At 34.9% G+C, this 13,985-nt stretch overlaps 1 protein-coding gene across 2 annotated transcripts in view; it reads right to left on the reverse strand.

Moving 5' to 3' along the window:
* Positions 1-3,201: 3,201 nt before the first annotated feature.
* Positions 3,202-13,985, reverse strand: part of DIS3 (DIS3 homolog, exosome endoribonuclease and 3'-5' exoribonuclease) — a 29,277-nt gene continuing 18,493 nt past the window's right edge. For both annotated transcript variants that reach the window (XM_084285283.1, XM_084285282.1), the window contains exons 12-21: positions 13,363-13,427; positions 13,187-13,271; positions 12,438-12,565; positions 11,901-11,987; positions 10,881-11,037; positions 9,437-9,651; positions 8,840-9,008; positions 8,220-8,378; positions 7,694-7,816; positions 3,202-3,526 (exon numbers count right to left, since the gene is read on the reverse strand). In XM_084285283.1, coding sequence (XP_084141409.1) covers positions 3,440-3,526; positions 7,694-7,816; positions 8,220-8,378; positions 8,840-9,008; positions 9,437-9,651; positions 10,881-11,037; positions 11,901-11,987; positions 12,438-12,565; positions 13,187-13,271; positions 13,363-13,427 — 1,275 coding nt within the window. In that variant the 3' untranslated portion in view covers positions 3,202-3,439. The remainder of the gene's footprint in view (positions 3,527-7,693; positions 7,817-8,219; positions 8,379-8,839; positions 9,009-9,436; positions 9,652-10,880; positions 11,038-11,900; positions 11,988-12,437; positions 12,566-13,186; positions 13,272-13,362; positions 13,428-13,985) is intronic.

Here is a 13,985-nt window from a genome sequence, read left to right on the forward strand (position 1 = left end):
TTTCTGAAAAATATCCTTAAAAAGAGAAACTTCTACGCTGTCAATAAAATGTGTTTTTAGAATTCACATTTCAAAAAATAAAAATCAAATAAAAATCACTTTAGGTTTCTCACCAGCAAACATGATGTATGTTTTTCTTACTTCAGTAACAATTTTATCAGTGTTTCTGTAATGTTTCTGATGATAATTGAACCTAATGTCCTGAGAGATCTATTTAATAAACTTGAAATAGTGCCCTGCTAAAAGGTGGAAATACTTGATAGGATTTGATAAATCCTGGAGGATTATTTTTTTAAAAAGTAAAGAATTAATTTAGATTTCTGGAAAACTAGTATGTTTAATTAGGCATTCAAAATGTTCTCAGCCTTAACTGGTAAGATTTGTAGCTCAAAGGCAAGATGGCTTATTGTCAAATTGAAGCGTATTTATTACTTTGTCTTTTGTTTCTCACAATTTTCTTTTACAATCAGTTGAATGGGTTACCTTTAGGTTACCTTTAGATTTCTGGAATGTGCAAAGGAACGAATAACAGCATACAACAGTGTAGAGGGAGAAAATGATAAGCAGAGTACTGCAAATTATGATCAATTTCTGAACTGCTCTGTATAATAGCTATGGTTAAGACTTGGTTTTATGTTTTTAATGAAAAATGTTGATTCTTTATAGTGATCTGTTCAGTGATCAGAGACTTTTAAAGTAGCAGATTTAAAAAAAAAAAAAAAAAAGGAAAAGCAATCACTAAAATGTTTGATTGCACCCTCTATAAGTATTTCCTCAAAGATGAGGGAAAGATAACACCAAAAATGGCGGGTGTATGTGTGAAGTAATTAAGGACACCTCCCCCCCAAACTGCATTTGCTATCCTGTTTTAAGTCTTCAGTTATATTGGAATTATTTATTTTATGAGAACTTGCATATTTTTTATGTTTGTATAATTGTGTTGTAGAAACCTACTGTACAAATCATCATGGAAATAATTTGATCGTTCTGTTTCTCTAGTACTTAATGCATTGGTTGGCACATGTTGCACAAAATGGTCATTGTTTACATTAAATTAATTTCAGTAGTTTTTAACAAGAGTCTTATAATGTGGATAATTGTAAATGGAGTAGCAAAGCAGAATAAAGACCTCTCTTCATACCTTAGATTGTTCAGTGTTTTGCTGCAGTTTGCAGTATCTGTCACTTCAGTGGTGCCTGTGTGTACTGTTTGGGTGGGGAGCACTGGGGAACTGTGGGAGGAGGTGAAGTGAGGTTGGCATGCCCGTTCTATGTTTACAGCAGCTTGCTATACATACAAGTCTGGGACCAGTTACATACCCAGTACTATGTCTTTCTTAAAACTAGACTTCATTTGTAAAGTTTCCAAGCAAACCTTTTAGACCTGTGGTAATGGGATTCAAACATCTCAACCAATGCAATGTTTTTCTCTATTGTGATCAGTTAATCATGTTAATTGGCTCCTTTTGAAGTCTTTAGAAAATCTGATCAAATCCTTTGTAATGAGCGTTCACAGAGCTGAGCAACTATTGTTAAATAACAGTTGTATCTGTGACCCCCCTGATTAAGAAAACCACTGAGTGACTAGCAGTTCATGGGCAATGATTCCAAAGATCATGGAGAAAAATCTATTTTATGGGGGATTGTGGTTTCTGGACTCTGGGAGGTGGGAATTGGCATTGGCAGAACAAGTCTGTGCTGAGGCTAGAATGAAAGCTACTACACTCCCAGGCACTTTGGAGGATGATAGCTCAACTGCAATGAACTCACAGAATTCAATAGCTACCACCTTGAAAGTTTGGTATCTCGAGTTGCTGTGGTCAGAGTTTACCACTGAGTCTGGGAGCACACTTTAAAGTTACTTTTGTTCATCCCCAACAGCACAAAACATAACTACATAGCCAAGTAATCTAATGTGACTTACAAAAAAAAAAAAAAAAAAAAGGGTAAGATCAGACCTTGTATCCGAACTTGCCCATACTGTAGCAATGCAAACCAGACTGATCACTGTGACAATCTTCACTTTTGGATTTTGGCATAAAATTTAAAATAGTACAAAATAAAATAACATTTAAAAGTTTATCTGAGGGTAAGCAATGATCTGATGTTGCTTTAAGGTATAGGACAAAGGCAAACACCTGTACAGTGGTATGGTTTTATCTTTTCCACCTACACATTGTGCATGTGTGCACACAAAATCACTCAGACCTCCAACACCCCAATCTGGTGGGAAAGAACTTTTCCAGAGAGTAAATTAAGTCAATGGCATTTATTTTCCAAGAGACAGCCTTTGTTTTTTTAAGGAAGGAGAGCCTGAAAATTCTGGTGATGTGGCTGAAACTTTTTTTTGTTAATGGGACATCTGCAGATGTGGGCTTGCTTTTTAATTAATGTAACTCAGGTTGTTCATTGCTACTTAAGCCATTTTTTACTTTATCAGGATAAGGCAATTTCAGAAATCCTATTTTATTAGTTAGCTTTTGTGAACATTAGGTTTTATTTCTTAGCTGTCTTGAGCTGCAGAGCTTTCTCTAGGCTTGCTTTCTTTGCCCTTGTTTGCAGAAGGGTAGATTTGCCCTGTATTACTGTTCTTTTTAGGCATGATGTAGGTTTACTTTGCAGGTCTACTTTAGGTTAGCTTGCAGAATTCACTATGAGAGTGAATTCCTGCTGTCAATTTCTAGCATGGCTGTTCAGGCTGTCTCTTGAATGGTGTACACTTTCATTATCTTCCTCAGATGAATCAGGGTTGAAGCAGCGTATTTTAACTCTCAGAACAACTGAGAACAAATGAATGTGTGGATACAGAAATAAGATTTACCAGTGAAGAGGGGTGGCTTTTTCTACTGTGCTTTTTCCTTTTTTTAAACACAGGATATTAATCCTTCAAGGATGCCCATGAGCCTGCAGCATTACTTGTTTAGGACAGGCTGAATTCCAAGAACAGATAGAAAATAGTATTTTTCTTGCTCTTAAAGACATCATTATTTTCTAACAACTTTACAGCAAAAAAAATTGTTCTTCACAGCTGAGTGAATTTGTTCTTAAGTATTTCCTTCACTAGTAATAGAAACTTCTAAGAAAGGGAGGTACAAAAAATAAATATACACTATGTCCTGTTCAATAACATCTACATTATTTTATTTTTTTTAAAGATGACAAGGGTCCAGAAGGTTATTCAGAAAAACATAGTATGACTATTTCATCTATTTCATCAATTTCATCACTTTGAAGATGTATTTATTTTCCTCCATAAGATAAGCAGGGCTACAATTTTGGTTTAAAAACTTTTGTCCTTTATGTTCATAAAAACAGTTAAAAAAGCAGTTTTACAAATTATTAAAAAGTGTACTTTAAAAGTAAACACTGTTTCCATCATTTTGCCCATAGGGAAAATGAAATACAAATAATTCATATGTGGTTTTAACCATTCTACTTAGCTATTGTAGCTTCTTTTTCTTTTTTTCTGGCTCACTGTTGCTGCTCATCGCTGTAGAGAGCTGTGCAGGCACATCATTTCCTGGTATCTACAGTAAAAAAAAAAAAAAAAAAAGTCAAAACTGAATTTTAGCTTATATTGTGCTGATAATACTTAAATTTACCTCCTACAAATACTCTTATCAACATGGGAAAATACTACAGTAATCATCTAAAAAGGACTCTACCATTCTGATGTAACCATCACAGCTAGAACACTAAACTGGAGTTGGAAAAATAAGAGAGACACAAGCAGCAGCACCTCTTCCCCCTGAAGTGCCAGCTGTTCTTTTGCACAAGACTATGGTGCAATACATACCTCAGCAAATAGTTAAAAGCTGGTGAGCATGAATGAGGGAGAGGTGAAAAGGTCTTAAAAGCAAAATGAAAATTGTTAGACTAAAACAATCCCTACTCTAGTGTTTTCCTGAAGTGCCGTTACTGTCCAACAGGCCATGCCAGGCTCAGCACGTGGCTCAGGACACTGCACAGTAAAAAGAGATTTAGCTGTGGTAGAAACTATAAGAACTTCAAAATAAGTAAAAAAAAAATACCATCTAAAACAAGGAGGAAATAGAAGAAAAGCCTGTACCTTTACAGAGGTAGGCTGAATTGTCCTCTAGGAAAGAGGTGGTTAAGAAGTGTGCTATGCTTTCTTTGGGAACAGGGGAAGTTTTACCATTCAAGCAGAAGAGTGAAGCAGCTTTAGAATGAAACACCTTTTATTTAAGTACAGTTCACAAAAAAATTAGACCAACAGCACCTACATGAATGTTCTGCTACACTCAAGCCAACTTCTGATGGCTGATGAATGAAGAGGTAATGGGTACTTCTGGAGTTTGATGCAAGGAACCTAATATGCAGGAGGATCTGGATAGGCTGCACCAATGGGCTGAGGTCAACTGTATGAAGTTCAACAAGGCCAAGTGCCGGGTCCTGCACCTGGGGCGCAATAACCCCAAGCAGCACTACAGGCTGGGAGAGGAATGGTTGGAGAGCTGCCAGGCAGAGAAGGACCTGGGAGTGATGGTGGATAGTCGGCTGAATATGAGCCAGCAGTGTGCTCAGGTGGCCAAGAAGGCCAACGGCATCCTGGCTTGTATCAGGAACAGTGTGACCAGCAGGGCTAGGGAAGTGATTGTCCCCCTGTACTCCCTGTAAGTTGGATATTAGGAAGAACTTCTTTACAGAAGGGGTTGTTAGGCACTGGAATGCGCTGCCCAGGGAAGTGGTTGGGTCACCATCCCTGGAGGTCTTTAAAAGACGTTTAGATGAAGAGCTTAGTGATATGGTTTAGTGGAGGACTGGTTAGTGTTAGGTCAGAGGTTGGACTAGGTGATCTTAGAGATCTCTTCAAACCTAGACGATTCTGTGATTCTGTAATCAGTAGGACTTCAATGCCAAGTTACACGAGTGTGACAACAATATACATCAGCAGAAGAGGCATGCTGAAGACAAGTTATGTTCTAATAAGATTAAATTAATTGTACTAGAGTAACACAGTTATCCATGCTGGGATTTAAAAACAATACCACTATTATGAACACTAGCACTTAAGGCTAGGTTTTTGGTAAGTTACCTAGGATGGGAATAATAATGACAAGCTATAGAGCTAAATAAGTACCATCAATGAATAAATGGTACTTAAAGGCACTAAGACACACTCTAGCTTTCTAGATGCTGTAACAGTGCCTTTCCTAGAGCAAAGAGTTACAGACGCCATGAAAAACAACTCTTGCCTGAGGACCTGCTTAAGAGATTACCCACAGAATCATCCTTGTAATATTCATTTCAGCCTACTTACTCAAATACACCATCATGGTAGAAGCAAAAAACAAACAAACAAAAATCTTAAAATGTATTACAGCAGCTACATCAAGGGATTTAATGAAACCGTCATTAAAGGTGTTGCAAAAATGACAGAATGCTTTCAGAGTGAGATGGAACTTTAAAAAAGAACCAACTGGGAGTCATATACAATTTATTAATAGAATTAAGATGGCAGTTTAAAAAAAAAAAAAGTGAGTAGAGAGATTTGTATTACAAGTCAAGAAAGATCCTTTAAATTAAAATCCTATTCAAATGAAGAAATAAGTACAAAACTGAGTGTAAAAGAAGTTAAGACATAGATAAAAAAAAACCCTCCTATAGACAACTGTAATTGAATAAAAAGAGCTTCAGAACAAACGAGGTAAAGAGTAATGATATTGTCAAGTCCTGTCACTTTTCATCCATTCTAAATGCAAGTAGAAAAATGGTCAGCTAGCAACGGTTCATGTGTATAAGCTCATTGCTTCAAGTTGGTCTGAATACCAGAGGAAATGCACAGTGATGCAAAGTGTTCCCATGTAACGCCATACAGAACAGAAAATGTGATCCTGTACGTATCTGTGTCATGCTTACGTTCTGAATCATGCTTGTAATTCTGTTCCTCCCAGCTCAAAACTCACAACAGAACTACAACAACATAAGGGTGACAAGGAAGATTAAAAAAAAAACAAACAAGATAGTTTCCAGAAAACCAAGAGATAACAGAGTAGACAAAGTATATGGAATTGAGTGGCATAGGAATTGTACATGGAATTAATAAATGTGTATTTTATTCCCTATATTATGAATCACAGAATCGTCTAGTTTGGAAGAAACCTCCAGAAGTATGTTATCAAGTAACAGTATTAGGCATCGGGCTTGAAAAAAAGTTTTTTTTCCCCATATATGGTGATTTGCGGAATACTCTTAAGACACTGTGAGAGCCAGAAACTTAATTTAGGGTGGTGGGTGCGTGTCATTAAACAATGTCACAGAACAAGGCTCCATCATTATCACCACAACATTTCTCAGTAAGATCGTTTGCAAGTCCCAAGTTGCTGAAAGCTTTGAATGGGCACAAAGGGAATGTATATGTGTGTCTTGTTCCTATATTCTTTCCGTACTATGAAGAGTTACTAACAGCAGATGTTTAGGAAGAGAAATTAGTTTGGATTAACAAGTATGGTCATTCCTGTATCAAGGGATAAGCTAAACTTACAGTATTGACTTAATTACAGACCAAGGACCTTTCCAGAAATAGTACAGGAAGCAGAAGGGAAGGGACAAGGAAAAAAAAAGGAAAAAAAAAGAACTTTCATGAGCTTACTCTGTTTTCAAAGAACAAAGTATGACCCTCGGACTGAAGTCAATGCCAACAGTAGCGTTCTTGAGTTGAGCCCAACAACAGCATCTCTCACAAACACCACTTGGTGTGCACAAGCAGTGGGCAGGCAGCTCAACTAGTAGTTGTGCTCCAGAATGCAGAGGTTTATTTACTACTACAAACATTGTCTGCTCCTGCGCTTTGAAATCATGAGGACTGCTTGTCACCAGGCATCAAAATATTTGCATGCATTTGGAAACAGATGATTTTTCAGATAAAAAAAAAAAAAAAAAACAACAAAAACTAACATGTTTGTATAAACAACAAGGACCTGTTGTTTATTTTCACTTTTCTTTTTCCTTCAAGATGACATATACTCGTTATGTATACTCAATACTGCAACCATCTGTCTCCCAGATGAATCACATGCAGCTTATATGAAAGTACACGATCTTGTAATGCCATGGAAAACACTCAACAGGCCTGACGTATGAGCCCAGGTGAAAACCCCAGAGTCACAGATGCAGTGAGAAGCAGCCAAGTCAGAAATAGTCTTAAGTCCAGACATACACTTATTAGGACATTATAGGTCTTACACCATTATCAAAAGAGACTTTCATATTGTGGAATTTGTGGTAAGAAAGGACTGCTATTTATGCACCTCTCCACGCTCAATCATGCTGTTTCCCTCTGAGCTACCCAGCATAGCTGGGCAGTAGTTTACTGGAGCTAAAAAAAAAGTCCTCAGTTTTGGAAGAATTTCTAAGAGGAGATCTGATTACAGAACCATGAAATTTAAGAGATACTATTTCAGCGAATCATCATCTTTCCCATCACTGAAAATATTCCTGATGGGCCAAGAAAGGAAGTTTAATTTAGAACCCTTTATCCTTTTCAACAGTCTGTAGAAAACAGATCTGTGTTTTACTAAGAGTAGATAAGAAGCGAATCACTACAATCTGCTGATGTGTTTTGGTTTTGTTTTTTTTTTTTCCTTTTAGGTTAAATTTTACTTTATCCTGACAACATTTTAAGATTACCGAAGGGTAATATGCTGCTATAAATCACAAAGCTTTTGTCTTACCTTTGGTTCTACCAATACCATCCGAATTTTCTGATGCTGGATATTGGAAGCATCTAACATAACGTTCACTTTAACCTTGTCAAATACATGTAGCGTTGTGTCTTCCACAGTAAGTGATGGTACCTAAACATTAAAGTTTTGTTTAAATACTTACTGCTTATAATGTGTCTTACATTTTTATATGAATAAATATTTCTGTACATAGTTTTTAATGTGTTCATTTTCATTAACATGTAATGAGTTATGGTGCTGAATGCCCAGAGTGTCATGGTACAGGTACTATGTTTAATTTCTGTAACAGATATTAATATCTAATATTAATCAATGTCAATACCACACATTCCTCTGTCAGGACCATTTGTGGTTAAACTTATGAAGACCACAGTAACACTATTACTACAGATAAATAAACCTGAAATTAGAAGAGCCTCTATTAACCACCTAACCCAACTAAAATAGATATTAGTCATTCCGCTCAATTACCAAATCAAAAAAAAAGACAATTAATAAACATTACAAAACCTACTTCATTGTTGTAATCAAGTCTTGGTGTTGGTTTATCTTTTTCTTCAAAGAAGACTGTTCCTTCTAACCCATACTTGGGAATCAAAACCACAATTGCATTTTTTCTTACAAATAATATATATGCATCTTCATTCACCACTCCTTTGGTTTTGAAGAACAGCTGTAACAGAAGATACAATAAAAAAAAACATTAGAACATTCTCTTCTGGATGACAAATACACCAAATTAAAAAAGAGTAAAACATAAATATATATAAATATGCATTTATACTATAATATTTATATTTATACTAAATATAAATTTATACTTAGAGATTATTACCATATATTTAAAAGCAGATTCATATCATTATATTAGCTATTTATAGTATCACTGCAGTATTAAGCATTCATCATATTTATTAAAAAAAAAAAAAAGTAAAAAGCATCCTCTAGATGTAACTCTCAATTTTTTCAGTACCAGCAATGTAATGTTGAAGCTTTTCCTCAAATAAACAGCATTCATTCTTAACGATTACTGCAGACTTACTGATCTACAAAGAACAACCTGATTATTACTACTCAGTATTTCCTCCCTTCCTTTAAGGGCAATGTTTGTGCTCCCACCTCAGAACTACTTACCTGCGTATGGAATGCAACAGATGCTCTCTGTGCATATTGAGCCATTTTATGCCGGTAGTTAAGATTTTTACACAGATCTGATAGTTTGTGTTTATCCGTAAGTTCTGGATAAGTACTGTCGGCTCCTATGGCCACTGCCAGAAGTCGATGTACTATAATGTCAGCATACCTGCAAAGATGATCAGTGACGTGTCAAAACATTTTGTATTACATTTCTGAATATAATTTTGTATTTAGAAATTTTACAGATCAAAAAAACCTTTGTAATACCGATGGTCTGCTGATATCTCCCTGTATTAATTCAAGATCACTTTCCCTTTATTGACCAAAGATATGCTCTGCAGAGAGAAAATAAACTACGTTGTTTTCTTTTTCATCTGTGAAGTTCTTTATTACATTCTACCAATACAGCCTGTACTGTTGAGCACTTAAAAGAAGAAATAAAGCCTTATTCTTGGACTAAGAATGATGTTTCACCGATACAAATCTAAAGCTGAACAAACACATTATTTTGTTTTAAATAGATACCACCACCATCTAAAATATTTAACAGATAAATCACCTTTGTTCTCAAAAACTACTGTAAAATAAGGGTACCTTCTAATAGGTGAGGTAAAGTGGGTATAAATAGGTGAGGCTAAACCATAGTGATGAAAATCGTTATCCATTCCGGAACAGAAATACACAGCTTGCATCATGCAGCGAGTGGTCAAAATTCGCAAGAGTGTATTTAGATATGGGGATGCAGGAGACTCCGCTTTGTCTAATGATTCAGCTAAAGCCTTTGCAGAATCAGTCTTAATTTCCAAATTCTGTAGAAAGGAAAAAAAAGTCAGATATTAGAAGCAAATATTAACAGATCATTTTTTTGAATTTCAACACTTAAATCCATGCCAATCCTAGCAACTGTAACAAGTATCATACCTGATAAATTCTGAAGTGTAGACAACTTAAGGAATGACAGTGTTACAAATAAAGCCCCATGCATTTCTCTTTATTATTATTTGCATTCTATTCAAACAATGGAAAACTAAGTCAGCCTACAAATTCAGAAAAAGCATGAAGTGTTTCTTAGTTCTGTATGGATGCCAATATTAACAAATTTCTCTTGGTTTTATTGTTTTCCATCTCAGTATTGGTTATAGGTATATGAAAAGGTATATAAAAAACAGTTACCAAAAAATTATTAGTAACATACTCAGACTTCCACCCAAGCACCATGTAAGCACTAATCAACCTTCTTTTGCTTCCTACACGAATTATTAAAACTTACACTTGGAAAAGTGATTTGTAACATTACTACTTTTGTGTTCCTCGTGTGCCAGTGACACTTGATACAGATAGCATGAAAACAACAGAAATGCATTTTTACTTTGCAGTGCCACAAGATCAACAGAATGTACACCACTGACAACAAAGGGCGATGTAGAGATCAAATGATTCCTGTACCATGGTAAAGTGACTGCATATTTATTAATAATAAAAAAAATGTGTGTGTGTGTGTATATATATATATATATATACACACACACACACATTTTTTTATATATATATATATATATATATATATATATATATAATGCTAATACCTGTTGTGTTGGTTCTTTTGGAGTAATTAAAAGTAAATTTGGTTAATTAAGAGAAAGTTAGTCCATGGAAAGCCTTCTGAGTAAAACACTACTTTTAAAATCATTTTCAGATTAGAAATGTGTGTGACCCAAAGCCAAAAACCGTCTCAAAAATTACATTCAGCTTAGAAAGGAGAAATGTTTCACAGCGCGTAACATTTAAAAATAAAACAGACAGACAGATCTGCTTTCTTTACCCAAAAAGGTTTTTGTTTGTTTGTTTGTTTATTTTAAGCAAAAGATTTCACCTAAAAGTACAGGAACCTTGTTGCGGATACCAGTGGTTAGAAAGTGTAGCAAGACACATTTTTACAGTACTGCTTTCTAACCCCTATTCTTTGGTAAGTGCCCAACCAGAGAGAAAATGCAGCTTTTTTACCATACTAATTAAGTGAATTAATTATAAAACTTGCCTTGGACTTTGCTGCTTTCACAAGAATGTCATAATTCGATGGAGGAGGAGCTGGATGTTTCCTGAGCAGGGCAAACTCTGGGAACTCATCATAAATTTTTTGTGCTACAGAGACATTGGCAAGCAACATGAACTCTTCGACCATGGAATTTGTTTCTCTGTCAACATAAAATATTTTGCATTGTTAGAAAAGCATTATTAGGTATTTGTTTTGTGTGTCTAATGAAGAAACATGTCACTATCCTATAAATATTATGTACTAGTATCTAGTAAATCAGTATTTTTGAACATATAGTACAAGCAGACAAACATTTTTAAGAGTAAAAACACACCAAATATTTAGTAAAGTTCAAACACTGGGACAGAAGGAAAAAAAACAAACTAAAATAATAGATGAAGATAAAAATGCTCTTTAAGATAGCATTGCTATCTGAAAAAAAAAGACCAACAGACAAGCTGCTTCTTTCTAAGAACACTATTTAAACATCATGTGTATGACGCTTAAAAGCACCATATTGCACACCATGAAGTCATGACAGTGGACACAACTTGGTGCAGATTTTAGCACAGAAACTACATAGTAGTATGACAGAAAGTAATTAGATCCAAAAATTGCATGAGTAGCTCTGCTTCTAAAACTCCTCAATAATACCGCTGATATCACTCTGCACATGTGCAGAATTGTTCTGTTGTTAAAGTTTCAGTAATCCATGACTCCAAATTCTACTTTGTTAGTTCGTACTAGCAGAAGAGCTTTGGAGAGGTCAGTGGGACGTAGACAGTCCATAGCCCAGTGCTCCTTTAAATCAGTAGCAAAGATTTAAATTAATCTACGAAGCATGCAGTTCATAACTTACTTCATAAATACTGTAGTAAATACAGATTAACTGTCTATTCTATGATTATTGACTTGAACTATTACATAAACCTTGTACACTATTAAGAAAATGCTGTTAGTTAAATATACCTTAACTCCATCCCTGCCCCAAATTAAGCAATTGAGGAAAATAAAAAGGCGTACTTAAGTTCCTTAGTTTGCAGGTCAATAGGATCATGAGTTTCACTGTCCATGTGGAAACGAACTTCTGGTGAGGAAAGTGTCAAAGCTCTGGAAGACAATTAAGAGGTATTAATGAATTACAGTAGAGCAGAAACAGCAGCAGACTTGCAGGCCTATGCACAGCATCTGGGTTTGTTATGAAAAACATAGCAAAAAAAGATTGGAATTAATGTTCAAAATAGCAGAAATTCTGATGCTGCATCCACAATTTCAAATTTTAAATGCTACTCCTTTGGTTGTTTGCATAATGTCCGTAAGAGAGCCATATTGCCAATTCATTTTGCAAAGGAAAAATTAACATCCCAAGTTTGTGTTTTTAGGGGAACAAAGATAACTGCTTTTCTGCAAATCAAAACGGCAAAACACTTTTCTTTCCAAAGATTTTCACTGGAAAAATGAACACATCATCTGCATATGCAACATATAATTTGACAGTTGTAAATAGACAGTAAATAGACAAAAGGGGGAGGGAGAGGTAACAGCAACAGCATGGTTTACCCATTATCAATTCTCTTCTTCTTCAGAATTTTTGCTAACTTGTTTAGTCCACGTAAACTGACAGTAATATCATCATTCATTGACGCTGAATCAATTCTCATCTGTGCTTCAGCATACGTGAGAGAAGCCTTGAAGAGGTTAAAAAAAAAACATACATAATTGAACACTGAAAAGAAGAACACATTTCTATCTTGCAGAAACTGCTGTTTGTTGTCAAAGCTGGTTCACAGTAATACAAAACTTTACATTCAATACCTCAATGTATGTCATTTACAAAGACTAAAGGACAAAGCAGGACAGATCTATGGAAGACCCTAAGAAAACTCAAGCGTTTACAGTACTTTTTTAATGCTGATAACAGACATGTTTTATACATTAGAGGTCTGATTTTACAGAACTGTATTAAACGCCTACAGACTCTACTGAATACCAGTATTCATGGTGTATAGCAACCATGTCCAGTAAATATCAACACATTTATACTTCTTAAACAAAACATCATAACAAAGTAATTGCAGAAAAAACATTGCAATTGTTCTAAACATTTATGTTCTAAACATTTATGTTTAGAACAGGGCAGGATACCCTTTGCTTTAGGACTTAAGCATCATTTGCTAATTCCAATAAAGTACATCAGTAACAGAAACAAGAAAAAAAACATAACTTCAGTATCACGTCTGTTAATCACTGCTTTTTTTAAGAAGGTCTACAGCTTTTTAAAACAATATATATATATTCATGTGACTAACCTTGGAATTAATAATACTCTTCATAAATCTGGTTTTTAGAATTTCAGCATTATGGTTCATCTCCCATATACATGAAAATGCAAGCCTTTGAGAGAGGGGTGGAAAATCTGTTAAAATCCACATGCACACATCTGAAGTTTCTTGTCAGGACTGAAGTATGGATCATATACATATACCTGTCCACATTTGATCTCAAGGAGCATAAATTGGAACTCAGTAACTCCGGAACCATATCAATCCTCTGCAAAATAATGAATAAAACGCATGACTAGTCATAAATACTTAATGTTGTAATTTTTAACCATAATAAAAGCTTGGAAATAGTTTAATTTTATCAATACAAAAAGCTCAGATTTGTGAAAGAAAGGTGCACTACTTTAAAGGAAACTCATTCCAAGATCTATTTTAGCTATTTGTTGTTTTAACAGCAGTTATTTCTAAGAACCAGGTCTATGGGAAATAAGTTACTACAAACCTAAACATACAGTTCCAAAAACAAAAAACACAGACCATAGGAAACAGAGATTTAACTATCGTAAGAAAAAAACAATGGAAAGGACAAAAATCAGGTCACTTCTTTTGCAGTTTCAGATCTATATTAAAACAGAAGTCTAGTTTTAGAACACATTATTTCTTGCATCAAACAGGAGTTGAAAGGCATATTCTCTATGTAATTGATTTATTAAAAAAAAAAAAAATACTTGCTGTGTAGAATGACAGAAAGCAACTTCATTTTGATAGTTATGCAAATTAAGCGCAGCCCAAAGGAGCTTTTCTTTCTTAGTCTAGAGATAGTGGC

Source organism: Netta rufina (genome assembly GCF_964035555.1).
Source record: "Netta rufina genome assembly, chromosome: 1".
Classification (NCBI taxonomy): Eukaryota; Metazoa; Chordata; class Aves; order Anseriformes; family Anatidae; genus Netta; species Netta rufina.